The sequence below is a fragment of the Baudoinia panamericana genome (genome assembly GCF_000338955.1).
Source record: "Baudoinia panamericana UAMH 10762 unplaced genomic scaffold BAUCOscaffold_5, whole genome shotgun sequence".
Taxonomy (NCBI): Eukaryota; Fungi; Ascomycota; class Dothideomycetes; order Mycosphaerellales; family Teratosphaeriaceae; genus Baudoinia; species Baudoinia panamericana.
Genome location: NW_006911261.1, coordinates 52,207 through 65,243, shown reverse-complemented (window position 1 = coordinate 65,243; position 13,037 = coordinate 52,207). Strand labels below are relative to the sequence as shown.

The 13,037-nt window shown below is 54.9% G+C and overlaps 8 protein-coding genes across 8 annotated transcripts; 4 read left to right on the top strand and 4 right to left on the bottom strand.

Moving 5' to 3' along the window:
* Positions 1–322: 322 nt before the first annotated feature.
* BAUCODRAFT_432339 (uncharacterized protein) lies at positions 323–1,538 on the top strand. The gene is made up of 4 exons (XM_007677357.1): positions 323–370; positions 428–766; positions 817–905; positions 1,086–1,538. Exons 2-4 carry the CDS (start codon positions 751–753, stop codon positions 1,401–1,403), a joined length of 423 nt encoding a protein of 140 aa, XP_007675547.1. The 5' UTR covers positions 323–370; positions 428–750; the 3' UTR covers positions 1,404–1,538.
* Positions 1,539–1,672: 134 nt separating this feature from the next.
* Positions 1,673–2,882, bottom strand: BAUCODRAFT_68711 (uncharacterized protein; the record flags this gene model as incomplete). The annotated part of the gene is made up of 4 exons (XM_007677265.1): positions 1,673–1,871; positions 1,926–2,388; positions 2,479–2,713; positions 2,823–2,882. The coding sequence occupies 4 exons, from the start codon at positions 2,880–2,882 to the stop codon at positions 1,673–1,675; spliced, it is 957 nt and encodes a 318-aa protein (XP_007675455.1).
* A 221-nt stretch (positions 2,883–3,103) lies between these two features.
* Positions 3,104–5,657, bottom strand: BAUCODRAFT_32662 (uncharacterized protein). The gene is made up of 2 exons (XM_007676965.1): positions 3,866–5,657; positions 3,104–3,804 (listed from the first exon to the last, which is right to left on the bottom strand). Exons 1-2 carry the CDS (start codon positions 5,280–5,282, stop codon positions 3,197–3,199), a joined length of 2,025 nt encoding a protein of 674 aa, XP_007675155.1. The 5' UTR covers positions 5,283–5,657; the 3' UTR covers positions 3,104–3,196.
* Positions 5,658–6,128: 471 nt separating this feature from the next.
* On the top strand, positions 6,129–7,436 carry BAUCODRAFT_68953 (uncharacterized protein; the record flags this gene model as incomplete). The annotated part of the gene is made up of 1 exon (XM_007677283.1): positions 6,129–7,436. The coding sequence occupies one exon, from the start codon at positions 6,129–6,131 to the stop codon at positions 7,434–7,436; it is 1,308 nt and encodes a 435-aa protein (XP_007675473.1).
* Positions 7,437–7,475: 39 nt separating this feature from the next.
* Positions 7,476–7,867, top strand: BAUCODRAFT_147106 (uncharacterized protein; the record flags this gene model as incomplete). The annotated part of the gene is made up of 2 exons (XM_007677356.1): positions 7,476–7,700; positions 7,757–7,867. 2 exons carry the CDS (start codon positions 7,476–7,478, stop codon positions 7,865–7,867), a joined length of 336 nt encoding a protein of 111 aa, XP_007675546.1.
* A 616-nt stretch (positions 7,868–8,483) lies between these two features.
* On the bottom strand, positions 8,484–8,735 carry BAUCODRAFT_121453 (uncharacterized protein; the record flags this gene model as incomplete). The annotated part of the gene is made up of 1 exon (XM_007677355.1): positions 8,484–8,735. The coding sequence occupies one exon, from the start codon at positions 8,733–8,735 to the stop codon at positions 8,484–8,486; it is 252 nt and encodes an 83-aa protein (XP_007675545.1).
* Positions 8,736–9,159: 424 nt separating this feature from the next.
* BAUCODRAFT_68521 (uncharacterized protein) lies at positions 9,160–10,167 on the bottom strand (the record flags this gene model as incomplete). The annotated part of the gene is made up of 2 exons (XM_007677254.1): positions 9,160–9,702; positions 9,748–10,167. The coding sequence occupies 2 exons, from the start codon at positions 10,165–10,167 to the stop codon at positions 9,160–9,162; spliced, it is 963 nt and encodes a 320-aa protein (XP_007675444.1).
* Positions 10,168–11,044: 877 nt separating this feature from the next.
* On the top strand, positions 11,045–12,998 carry BAUCODRAFT_147104 (uncharacterized protein; the record flags this gene model as incomplete). Its single annotated transcript, XM_007677354.1, has 5 exons — positions 11,045–11,257; positions 11,311–11,531; positions 11,597–11,906; positions 11,954–12,525; positions 12,632–12,998. The coding sequence occupies 5 exons, from the start codon at positions 11,045–11,047 to the stop codon at positions 12,996–12,998; spliced, it is 1,683 nt and encodes a 560-aa protein (XP_007675544.1).
* Positions 12,999–13,037: the final 39 nt, after the last annotated feature.

Below are 13,037 nucleotides of genomic sequence, written 5' to 3'. Positions count from 1 at the left end.
CCTACAGCACAATCAGCGCGCGGGAAGGTATTTCAGTGTCCTTCCTCACGGTCTGCGACTGAGCAATTGTTCTTGACAGTATCAACGCATAAACGAGAGGCATACATCGCTGACCGCGGATTTTTGCCTGAGGCCGCTTTACGTTTGGTGGTCCAGCTGCTCTCCTTCTGTAGCTACGACTCCGAAATACTGGCAATCGGTGATCATATTCAGCGGAGTCTCCATCTACTTCAGGGGTTACTGCTATGCATGGACATTTCCCTACCATGCGGGCGATTCTGAGCCATGCCAACTTGGCATCCAAGAAGCCAGACATCATCTGAGGCGGTGGGCGGCTGAAGGCTTGGAACGAGTACAATAACACTCCATGGTAAGCCGACAGAACCAGTGCATGGCTCTACCATATCGTCAGCCCTGACTGATCAAGAACTCTTCACTAATAGCTTGCTAAATCCTAGCAACATGGATCTCGTGGCCTATATCGTCTCTGCTGCTCTCTTGGGCTATGGCTGAGATTGGTGCCTGACGGCCTTGGCAACTAGCGCAAGCGAGGGGCCGGCGCAAGAACGGAAAAGCTCCATTTGCCAGCCTCGACTTTCGACGCGACTCTCACCACAAACAACATCGCCGCTTTATCGACAGAACCCTCTGCTCCTTGCCGGACACTGGGCGTTATCATTCCGAAAGTGCTCTGGACACTAACACTATACTTCAGTGACACTGTAATCTAAATTCCGAAGAGCATCCGCGATGGCAGGTGGAAAGGGTACGCTTCCGAACAGGACCAGGCGATAGATCATGTCTAATGTTGCATAGGCAAAACCGGTGGCAAGACGGGTGGGAAGGCAGGAGGCGACACGACTGGCAAGTCGCAGAAGTCGCATTCAGCGAAGGCTGGTCTGCAGGTACGTTTCGATACACGACATCCGGCATCAAGCGGCGTGTCGCAAAGCGCATTCGTCACATATATCCACCACGCATATACATACGTTCTACCACAACCGGCCGTTGCTCTTTGACGTTGTATGCGCTACGATGGCGCGTACTCCAGCTTAGGGGATTTGGCTAACATGTGACTCACACAGTTCCCATGCGGACGCGTCAAGCGTTTCCTCAAGTCCCAAACGCAAAACAAGATGCGCGTAGGCGCCAAGGCAGCCGTCTACGTCACCGCCGTCCTCGAATACCTGACCGCCGAAGTGCTAGAGCTTGCTGGCAACGCCGCGAAGGATCTTAAGGTCAAGCGCATCACCCCGCGTCATCTGCAGCTCGCAATCCGAGGTGATGAGGAGCTCGACACGTTGATTCGCGCCACAATTGCATTCGGTGGTGTGCTGCCGCATATCAACCGCGCGCTTTTGCTGAAGGTGGAGCAGAAGAAGGGCAAGAAGGCGGAGGCTTAGGAGGCTGAGGCGACGATAAGATAGGAGTGATGGTATACCCCGGGAAGGAGTCAATTCGAAAGCTCGAGTTGGGATGCAGCTGCCTTTGCAGACTGCGTGGCCGCGGTCACATCTCACGAAGGCGACGTTCACGGCGTTCATGATTGCGTTCTTGACGGTGGCTGTTTGGTTGGGCGCAGGAAGTTCGGATTAGGGTTGAGATTGTCGTATTGCCTGAATGGTGCATTGCGCACTGGCGACAGTTGAGATTGGCAGGCTGTTAGAATATTTCAGGCTCTCAGCTCATCAACCCAGCTGCCTAACCATCTCCAGCCTTTCGCCACTGTCGTCAGCTCAAGAAGCGCGTCGTTGACCGCACCACCTTCGCCGTCAGGTAGCTTTCGACCTACGAGCTCAACGAAGAACACATAGTGCCATGCCGCTTCACCGCTTGGTCGCGTGTTGATGCTCGTCAAATTCAGATCGTGCCTGCAACGCGTCAGCCCGAGCCCTTGCCTTTTTGGGAAAGACGGCAATCGGTACCTCTTGAAAGTCGCAAGACAGTCCGCCAAAGCCCCAGGTGCACCGTGGTCGACAGTGAACGACACCAACGTCTTGCAATGTTCCTCTCGCGTCCCTTCGCCGACCTGCGCGTTCGTCCCATCAAACAGCGCATCTCGTCTCCGAATGACGAAGAAACGCGTAGTGTTACCCTCATTGTCTTCGATGCCCTCGGCAAGTACATCTAGCCCGTTTAGGTCGGCAGCGATCTTGCTGGAGATCGCCGCGCAAGTGCCTTTCGTGTCATGCGCGACAAGCTCGGCGGCTTTGGATGTGGAGGAGACGTCTTGCCGTTCAACACCTTTCAGGTAGGCGGAGAGAAAGATCTTACATTGGCCCCAGGCTTGTGGGTGGGAGTAGAGTTGCTTGATATGTTTGATGTCGTGTTGCGGTCTGACTCTTGGCTGGTTGGGTGTAGGCATCACTTTCGTCGGTGTCGCCTGGCCTGAAGTACTTGGCGAGTCTGCTTTGTCCGTCGAGCGTCTCCAGGCTTGGTCGGTTTTGCGTAGGTGGCCGTCTTGCTCTGCCGCATGACCCAGTAGGCAGTGATGCACTGGCAGATATACTTCGCCACAGACGAGGATGTCCGGGTATCGTCCGTTTAAGTCCGCAAAGAGGTCGAGCGTAAATACTACGGATCCATTGGAGGAGTTCTCAAAAGGCACAACACCGTGCGATGCAGTGCCATTCTGCACAGCGGCGAAGATGTCTTCAATCGTTGTTTGTGGTTTCACAGTATACTTGGAGTCCGGGAAGCGTGTAAGCGTAGCCTACGCATGATGTTAGCATGCAATAGCGTCCGACAGTATTTCCTTGTTCCAATGCAGACATGGCAGTTAAGGCGGAGGTGCTGGCTATATCGGAGAACTTTGGGCTTACTTGATGCGTGTAAGAAGCCTTCGGACCGAGGAATGCTACTACGTCTTCAGTGGTTGCCATTGTTGGCAGGGACATGCAATATGGCCTTGTCGACTTCCCCAATGACGGTTGGATTGCAGACTCAGGTCACGCTGATTTTTGAGCGATGCGAATAGGGCGCATTTTTCGTAACATACCCTCGTGAAGCCTATGCTACAAGCTTCCGTCAAGGGTAGTGGTAATCTATGTTGACAATGATTGATGTGAGGTGGGAGAAATGTGAAGCTCCGAAAACGGAAGGAACGGGAACCGAAAAGCTGCAGGCACGTTTCATACCGGTGCGAGTGAAAACACGCTAAGATACGCTTCGCTATGCAATCTCAGGACTAATTTCTTCACAGACCCATCTCGCTCCTCGGCACAAAGTTGAACGCCGTACATACCACGGCCAGGATAGAGCTAACAACGATCAAACTCCAATCCAGAGCTTTATGCCGCCTCGTCAACTCCGTGCCAAATAGCTTAAGGTGAAACGCGCAGGGCAAGATGATGCAAATGGTGAAACACGCCACAGCTCCCAGTAGCGACATGATCGTGTCGAACTCCGGTACTAGAACTGCCAGAATGACAAACACCACGATGCAAAGCACACGTACGCTGATCTTCAGTATACCGCGAGTGTAGCCAGACAGACCGGTCAGCGTTTGGCTCTCAGCAAGAGCGCGAGCGTCCAGGCCGAGGAAGAGCTCCAGGGTGCTGATGATGGGTCGAGCGTTGAGTGGGACTTTTGTTAGTGGGATGATAGCCACGCAGACGACGACGAAGACGCCGATCCAGGTCGGGTAGCCGTCGGTGGTAAGCACGTTGCGGGTGATCTCGTCTTTCACGGTGTCGCCGTACATTATCAGGCCGACGACGGCCATGAATAGGTCGAGGGTGAAGGTGAACGCGTAGGTAACGTTGACTCCTCTGCGGTATTTGTACGGATGGCGCATGTCGCGATCTGCGGGAGCGGTCAGTAAGCGGTAATTATTATCGTTCCCATTGCGGTTCGCTGAACTTACAGATGTTCGGAAACACCGAATGCCCACCCCACGGCGACATCATGATGCCGAGGGCAATAGGCAGTGTCATCCAGTTAGCTGGGAAGAGGTGTGTCTGCGCCGGCTGCCGCAGACTGCCCGGAGCTGTAGGCTTAATGAGCCCGTCCACGAAAACTGCAAGCACGATGCCGAAACACGAGAGTATGCCGAGTATGCTGGTAAAGGAGAGCAAGCGCAACGGAACAAAGACAAGTGGTATTAGTATGATCCCGCAGACAATCTTCCACTCAGTGGTGCCCCAGCCGGGTATTAGCGCGTCAAGTGAGTCGGCAAACAGCACGACGAGCGCAACGTTTGCCGCGATAAGCTCCACGCAGAAGAGTAGCGAGGTGCCGACACGCGCCCACGGACCGAAAGACACGTATGCCAAGTCCGCGAAGGTTATCAGGCTAGAGTCGACATCGGCGCATTTGGCCAGCAGCTTGGCGGTATACGATGTGCTAATACCGGCAAACGCGAAGAAGATAAGGCCTGGTATCCATCCGCTCAGTTTCATGGCCAGCGGTAGGGCCAGCAGGCCGACGCCAATCAGCACATTGACCGAGTTGAAGATCGTCTGAGGAAGCGTTGATTGACCGACGACGACATTGACGACCTTGCCATCACCCTCCTGCACTTGGCGGACGAGCAGAGGTTCTCGCTCCTTGTCCGGTTCGGTTGCGCCTTTCATCTGCTGCTCTCGGAATAGGCGGCCTGCATGCCGCATGGATGGTTCGTTGACCCGCGCTGATAGCGAGCCCCAGGTGGTGCCATAGCTGCCACCAAATGGCGATCCCAGAGAAGGTTCGATCGAGAAGATGTTGTCGTCGCGTAGCTGTGATGGCCTGTCTCGTAAGAGAGGTTGCTGCTCGTTAGTTGAAGCTTGATGTGGACGAGGAGAGGCGGTTGGCGTAGTCTCATCATCCGCCTCATCCACGAATACATCTGACGTCTCGTCTCGACCTTGCTCTTCGAGAGCCGCGCGAAGTAGGGACCGATGTGCCTTTGGCGTTGAGCTCACATCCTCCTGTTCATCATCCGGCTCACCTTCTTCCTCGGAGTAGCGAAAGCTGGGCCGCACGGGTGTCACCTCGTAGAAGCCGGCCGCACGCTGCCAACTTCGCGCGAAGTTATCTATACTGTTGACGCCTCCGGCGTGCCGCAGCGCTGTCACTCGCAAAGCCATCGACGAACGACGATGTCGCATATCTTGCTGTCCATGAGCGCCGTTATAAGTGTCATGGTGGCTGTTGCTTCGGTCGCCGTGGTCGTGGTGTTGTTGACTCTCTTCGTCAAAGGTGACGCGATTGTGGCTGAGGGACGAGTCATGAGAGTCTTGTCTCCCACCATTCTCATATGTTGTCCAGCTTGCTGGTAATTGTTCCCTCCGAGACGGCATTGCGTAAGAAGCCTCAACCTATTGTCCCTTCACCACGCTGTTGCCATTGGTGTTCGCAGGTTTTGGGCACAAGAAGAGCTAGTGGACGCTCAGGTGAGGTGGTCGCAACGCTGTAGAGAATCTAGGGAAGATTACTGTGTACTTACAGAAAGCAGATGCACAACGAATAAGACGAAGGACATTTTTTCAATCATGTGAACCAGGCCTGTCACGATGTCGAGCGTTAGACCACCGTGCCCGGCCCGCCCATGCAGCATTGCTTGCAGATCGAGGCGCTTTGCAGAATTTGCATCACTTCCTCGTCGGTGCTGATATGGCTGATATGCGCCTGGAAGACGGCAATGCTGCTGCGGCTCAGATTGTTGATATCGGCTCTGATACTTTGACTCCACAGAGTGTCAACAGCAACGAGTTCCCATCAAGTAATAGAAAGCTTGCTTCACATCTCCATTGGGGCACTTCCGACACAGTGGGGGCGTGGCGCCAACGGTGGTTCGCACCGCTTGGCGATGACGGCGGGGTCCTTTGATCGCACATGCCCCCTTCGCGGCTGAACAGAATTGTGACCTCCAGTCTTCCGAGTACGGTAGGCACGCGAGATCTGGTGTCAGCCGGCGGTCTTTGTTTGTGCAGTAGGAAGTCTTACCTGCCTGCCAAGGTGAGTCAATCTACCTTACCCTTGCGTGCCTTCTATTCTCCAGTGGCGCTCATTCAGCGCATGACTCAGCACTCTGCCCGCGGCTGCGCATATTTCGCCCACCGTTTCCCCATCGCTTTCCTCTCTACCCACCGACTGACAGACATCTTGTGGATAAGTGAGCCTACCGCGCTCAGACGACCGGCAAAATGTCGGCAGCCAATGGAGCGAACGATGCGGAGAAGAACATTGAGATGTGGAAGGTGAAGAAGTTGATCAAGCGTCTCGAGCAGGCGCGCGGAAACGGCACCTCCATGATCAGTTTGATTATCCCTCCGAAAGATCAGGTGTCACGAGCAGCAAAGATGTTGGCTGAAGAGTACGGAACGGCGTCCAATATCAAGTCACGTGTCAACAGGCTGTCGGTGCTCTCGGCTATTACGTCGACCCAGCAGAAGCTGAAGCTGTATACCAAGGTACCGCCGAACGGGTTGGTGGTGTACTGTGGCGATGTCATCACCGCGGAAGGCAAGGAGAGGAAGCTGAACATCGACTTCGAGCCGTTCAAGCCCATCAACACCTCACTATACTTGTGCGACAACAAATTCCACACGGAAGCGCTGAGTGAACTTCTCGAGTCTGACCAGAAGTTCGGCTTCATCATCATGGACGGCAACGGCGCCCTCTTCGGGACTCTCTCGGGCAACACCCGCGACGTCATCCACAAGTTCAGCGTCGACTTGCCGAAGAAGCATGGTCGTGGTGGGCAGTCTGCGCTGCGTTTTGCGCGTCTCCGTGAAGAGAAGCGTCACAACTACGTCCGGAAGGTTGCCGAACTGGCCGTGCAGAACTTCATCACGAACGACAAGGTCAATGTAGCAGGTCTCATCTTGGCCGGCTCGGCAGACTTCAAGAACGATCTTAACCAGTCGGATCTGTTCGATCAGCGCCTGCAGGCAAAGGTCATCAAAGTCGTCGATGTCAGCTATGGTGGCGAGAACGGCTTCAACCAAGCCATCGAACTGTCTTCGGAGACATTGTCGAACGTCAAGTTTATTCAGGAGAAGAAGCTTATCAATGCCTACTTTGATGAAATTAGCCAGGATAGCGGCAAAGTCTGCTACGGCATTGATGACACGCTCAAGGCGCTCGAGGCCGGTGCAGCCGAGACACTGATCGTATTTGAGAACCTCGAGATCACGCGTTGGGAGCTCAAGAGCAGCGAGGGCACGCAAGTCATCCTGCACACCACCAAGCAGCAGGAGGCCGACCGCAGCCTCTTCATGGACAAGGAGACCGGACAAGAAATGGAAATTATTGATCAGCTGCCTTTCCTTGAGTGGCTCGCGGAGAAATACCGTGACTTTGGCGCGCAGCTGGAGTTCGTGTCCGACCGGTCTTCCGAGGGTAACCAGTTCGTGCGTGGGTTCGGTGGTATCGGCGCGATTCTGCGGTACAAGCTCAACTTTGAGCAGTTGGCTGAGGCTGATGACGAGGATGAGTTCTACGACGATTGACAATTGGATGACCTCGCAGGGAGCGAGGCGCAACGACTTATGAGGGATGATGGTGCATCGTCGACAAAGTTGACGAATGCGAAGGCTGAGGCGAAGACAGCTCAGCCGTCTGACGCTGCCGTGATGCCGGCTACCGTGATCGAGCCAGGATGGGAGGCCGTAGAAGGCGGCTTGCTAGGGGCGCCGAACACTCCAAGCTTAATGGCTAAACGTGCCATCGCCAAGTCTTTGGCCCTGAAGGCAGCTCTGAGTACGAAGCCAAAGGTACGCCGTGTCCCTGACCCACATACTATAGCGAGCGTCTACTGACAGCAAGGCAGACATCTTCGCCGCTGAAGTCAAGCATGTCCGCGGATTTGACCATCTCGCCAGTCAGAAGCAAGTCACAGCTGCGCCAAGATGCTCCGACCCCCGTCATGGGCAGCGGTTGAGCGACGAGGAAGAATGGGGTCAGTCAGCGTGATTTGCCAGGTTATGTTACAGATTGAGGTGTCGTTTTCGATGGTGATTCCACAGCGGAGTGCGGCGCCCACATAGCATGTGAGCTTGTCCAGCATTCAGGCCACTCTTTTGCTCGCGTGCGTTTACTGCTTGTACAGGCAGACACACTCATTAGGCTTCCGGTATCCTTCGTACGATGCATGCATTCTGTTCATACACCTTTGAAGCCGTTCGCGGATACTACGGCGGCACAGCAAGGATTACGTGTCCCTTCAACCTCCGCTTCAGAATATGCTGTTGCGAGTCATAGATGGTAGATCAGGACGGAGTCTGTCCGCGGACCACATTTGATTGAGCTGCAAGCACTTCTTGAACCGCACGCCGACCGCTCATCAGCATTACTGATGGGATTAGTTGCAGCAGTCGACTGATTACATCCCTTCGAAGGCTCGACTGACTGGCCGTTGAGCTGTCATGGATTGACCGGGTTGTCTGATTGATAGAGTTGACTCCGTTCGCGCATCTCTTCCTCAGTGACAATGCTACCGAATCCTCACCTGCGCCATTACGCGTACTACACCGATCGCTTACCCACGGTATTAGCCTTCATCGTAGGTCCTGAGAGCGGTCCTTTTCCGACGACGTTGCTATCCATTTGCACCCGGCGGCCTTTTTACTCTTCGCAATGCCTCTCTTAGGAGCTTCGGGGCGGATGACGAGACCCACGATGAAAGCCGCAGTGCTGGGCTGCACCAACACTCCGCACGCAAACACTACCGCCAGCGATGTCGCCAAATAATTACCAAAACTGTCCGCTGCAATCGTGAGGAGGCCTCTGACTGGGAGAAACGCTCCCATGTTCGCAAAACCTTTGTGGCATGATAATTGCCGTGCCGAGAAGCCAGTCACATGTGCCGCTGCTTAACAGAGAAGAACCTGCTGCTGAAGCCCGTCTTTGAATGTAAGTGTGCCTGTCACAGTGCCGGACCAGCCCTCAGAGCGACCCGAAATGCTAAGCTGCTGGCTTCGACATCCGTGCAGCCGTGCAGAGGCAAGTACTATCGACGACAATGGCAGCTGATAAAGGAACAATGCCGCTGACGCTTAAGCAGCCGACACGGAAGCGAGACTTTTGATGTTCAGAAGTGGTTCAGCAATATCTGTATCCAACAAAGACGAAGCGTAGTTCAGTTTGCATGATTACGTGCCAAGATTGGAGCGGTCAATAACGCCCTGCTCAGTTGTGACACTGCCCTTGACGGCGATGCCGCCTAAAACGATGTCAGTTATAGCCCGCCTCTCTCAATTGGATAGGGCGGTGCACAGACGTACCTTCTGGCGTCTGCGTCCAGATCTCATACTTGCCCTCCGCGACCTTCGTGCCACAAAACGTGACGGGCTCATGGCAATACAACGGCGCCAGATTCCGGTATTCGACGCTTTTCACAACCTCATTCCCTTCCTTCCTCAACTGCTGCTGCAGCACCGTGATCATGAACACGAAACTCAGCGGACCATGGAACAGCAAATTCCGGTGCCCTTCCACTTCCCTACAATACTCGGGATCCAGATGTATAGCGTGGGCGTTGAACGTCAGTGCCGAGAAGCGGAAGAGTAGTTTTGGATCCGGGGTGATGGTATGGCTCCAGTCCGGCTTCCGCTGTGGTTTGAGGATCTTGCCGCCGCTTTTTGCTGCATCTGCGGCGGCTTCTTCTTTCGTTCGCGAACGCATGAACACGATGTTTCGTGACTCGAGGATGGAACAAGGTCCGAAGTCTGTATCACTGTCTCTCCATAATCTCTGCCGAACCCGGTGCTCGAGCGCCTTCTTCGCTTCCGCATCACTCATTGCCGCCTCCAACATGCCCACTTCCTCTTTGCTAGCCTTAGCCAGCCTCCTCTCGATCCCCACAAACAGCTTCTCCTCCCCCTCCTTGCCCTTCACGGTAACACTCCGGATGAACTCCGCGCACACTCCTCTCCCGGCATCAAGAGTCAACGGGTTAGCGTGATCATACACCACCCTTCCGCCGGCCCACATTCGTCTTACAAACGGCTCGCCGGGACTCTGGTCCGGATTCGTCCCATCTGGTAGCATAGCTGACTGCGGCTTCGTGGGCTCGAAGTAAATTAAGTGATGGGGGATGGGCAGGACTTGGGGTGGGGTGGGCGGAGGGAGGACTTGAGGTGGCTTCGTGTCGGGGAGGAAGTCGGCGAGGGTTGTGTCGAGGCGGTAGCTAGACTGTGGCGTGAGGTCGTCGAAGATGGGCTGGATGGCGCGCTCGCGCATCTCTTTCTCCAGGTGGGAGAAGGAGGACTGCCATCGTCGTGCCTGCGTCGATGTCGTGGCAGCCGACCTCAGCGATTGGCTTCGGAGGCATCGTATGGCCGTGGCCGTGGCCGTGACCGTCGCCATGCCGTATCACTGCGAGCAGAAGTCGAAGAATGCTGATGCTGATGGGAGAGCATGACTGTGTGATATGTTATAGACTCGGAGCTTCTCCGCGCGCGGAGCAGATGCAGAAGGCACGAGCTCACTTCCCCCAGATCGTCCGTGCACGATATCTTGCGTTATTCCCGAGATATAGACGGGGAAGATGGCGGGGACGAATGTGCTAACTTGCAACAACCACATCCTCCGAGCTGAGCTGAGCTGGCGGCGAAACCGTATATAAGAGTCCTATATCGTGCCAGGCTTGAAGGTGTCGGCACCGGAATCAGGCCCCCCCCGGCGTGATGCCATTGAGCACTCAGGCACAACCAGCACCGGTAAGGCTGAAGGAACAACAGTGGATCGACATCGGCGAACACCAAGCATGGTAAAGCTGCTCAGGATGAAAGCGAGCAGCAAGCCCGATAGCACAGCTTTTCCCAGTCGATCTTCCTCATGGCCTGTCTTTCGTCGAGCTGGACCTGCTGGCTTGCCGTGTGGCACGTGGGGGCCACAACGTGAACGTGGGTTGCTTCCAGTAGCCGGTCAATGTTCCTATCCACGTGCAGCAATGGGAGCAACGACGAAATTGATTGATCCAATTCGACGTCATCACCTTGTCTGGAGATATAAGTAGTGTTGTAGCAATGACAATGAAGTCGCGACTTCGTACGCTCACATCGGGGCCGTTTGTTGTGGGCATCGAACGGCACATGTCAGGCACAGCCGAACCAGCATGGACGGCACCGAACTCAGGAATCTCGCCCAAGAGCGTCTGACTGCCGATACTAACGACTCTCCTGAACGTCAGCCAGACCAATCGAAGCTTTTCCGCGATCACATCTTGCCCTGGTGGTTTACAGTGTGTTGTCTGATCTTGAGCCTTGCGTGCTTACTCGCAATCGTTGCTCTCCTTGCCGCATACGAGGGCAAGCAAGTCCCTACTTGGGTAACACGGCGCTGCAGGATCACGTCTACAACTAGTGCTTACGTCCTATATAGAACTACCTAGGCGGAGATGTCACGTTCAACTCGGTCATCTCCTGGCTGGCTCAGATTGCTCGGGCGGCTCTGGCTGGACCCACTGGCGAGGTGATGGGTCAGCTTAGGTGGTCATGGCTCAGGCGAGAGACACGACCACGGCGCATAGAAGACTTCCAAGCGTATGTGGATTCGAGTGGGCCACTGGGCGCATTGAAGATACTGTTGCGGTCCCTCAAAAGGTGAGCATCCACTGCGAGCAGTGATGCGGCCCGCACCCTGACGGAGTAGCACTGACAGCCTCTAGTCCCTTGACCTTCTTGGGCGCTTTCCTGATCATCGTCCTGCTTGCCTTCGAACCTTTTCTGCAAAACATCCCAACGTATCCGCTGAGCCTCATCCGATCGGAAGGTGCTGCAACCATTCCACGCACGACAAGCTTCACCGCAGTCGCGATCAGCCGGCAAGGAGCAGATTTTACTGGAAACGCCCTCTTACTGAACGCTACCGTCAAAGGCGCATTCTACGGCGGCTCCTCCAACCTAGCAAATAGCGCTGACCTGACATCAACCTGTCCTTCTGGTAACTGCACATGGCCAACGTACACCTCTCTTGGCGTCTGCAGCGCTTGTGAAGATATCAAATCGCTTCTCACCAGTACCAGATTGCTGGTTACGGCAAACAAGACATGTCTTGGCACTTGCCCGGTCTGAATGGATTTGGCATAGCGGCGAGTCAATCCTCGATGGGCGTTAAGAATGGCTATCCTACCGTGAAGTTTGCAAATCTGCAAAACTATTCCATCGTTGATTTCATATCAATATACTATCCCGCTGGTAATTTCGGCAGGCCAAGTAACTCTGCGCCCGCAACGTACGGATGTATCCTATACTTTCGCGTCAATTCCTACTCTGCTCTAGTTGCCAACGGCCACTTTATCGAGACACTCGACTCAAGCTTTCCTGAAGCATCGACTGTAGCAGCAACGGCAGCAGCAGCCATCAAGTCGCCCGCTGGAGGAAGTGGCCCAGCATCTCGCTCGACCGGTCAGCTCACGGCAACTTGTACCCCTTCGGACATCAAAAATACCATCGTACCGCCACTCGACGCTCAATCTTACCATGTGGACAACCAGACCTTCACTATGATGCGGCTAGGATTCCAGAGCGTCCTGACCGGAGCCGTCAATGCAAATGCACCCGCGAACAGCACGATTGACGATGTCTCACAGGTTCTGTACGATACCCAATTGGTAGAGGGAGGTCTCCTTCCCTCACGATGGATCGTATTGCCAGCACGCTGACGGCGTCGATGCGTAACATGACAGCTGAAGTGGCAACAGGATCAGGCAAGCGGTCATCAACATCGTCGAGCCGCATTGGCCATGGCTCATCCTGCCCATGGCTACCATTGTGCTAGCGCTGCTTTCGATCCTGGCCACCATGATCCATAGCAACATCAAACGCATCCCGGCGTGGGGAACCAGCACTCTACCTTCACTGGTCTACGGGCTTGATGCAGAAACCGCCTCGGTGCTTCGTGAGCGTGGGCCGCGGCAAAAGATGCTCGATGAAATGTCGAAGAAGTACGCCATGAGCATGTCTCGTGATGCGCAGGTGTGGAAGCTGCAAGGCGTACAGCAAGGTAGCGTGGTGAAGGAGCGCGCGGGACGAGTGCGCCGGTCCTGGATGAAAGGCGGTCGCAAGTGACCAACCACGATGCGCTTCACAATCGATGATGGAACGACA

Bases quoted from the DNA above. Each gene is read 5' to 3' on its own strand.
- BAUCODRAFT_432339 (XM_007677357.1), top strand. The intron at 906-1,085 runs GTACGTTTCGAT...TGACTCACACAG, and splicing joins CAGCGAAGGCTGGTCTGCAG to TTCCCATGCGGACGCGTCAA.
- BAUCODRAFT_32662 (XM_007676965.1), bottom strand. From the start codon at position 5,282: ATGCCGTCTCGGAGGGAACAATTACCAGCAAGCTGGACAACATATGAG. The intron at 3,805-3,865 runs GTAAGTTCAGCG...CCGCTCCCGCAG, and splicing joins TTCGGTGTTTCCGAACATCT to ATCGCGACATGCGCCATCCG.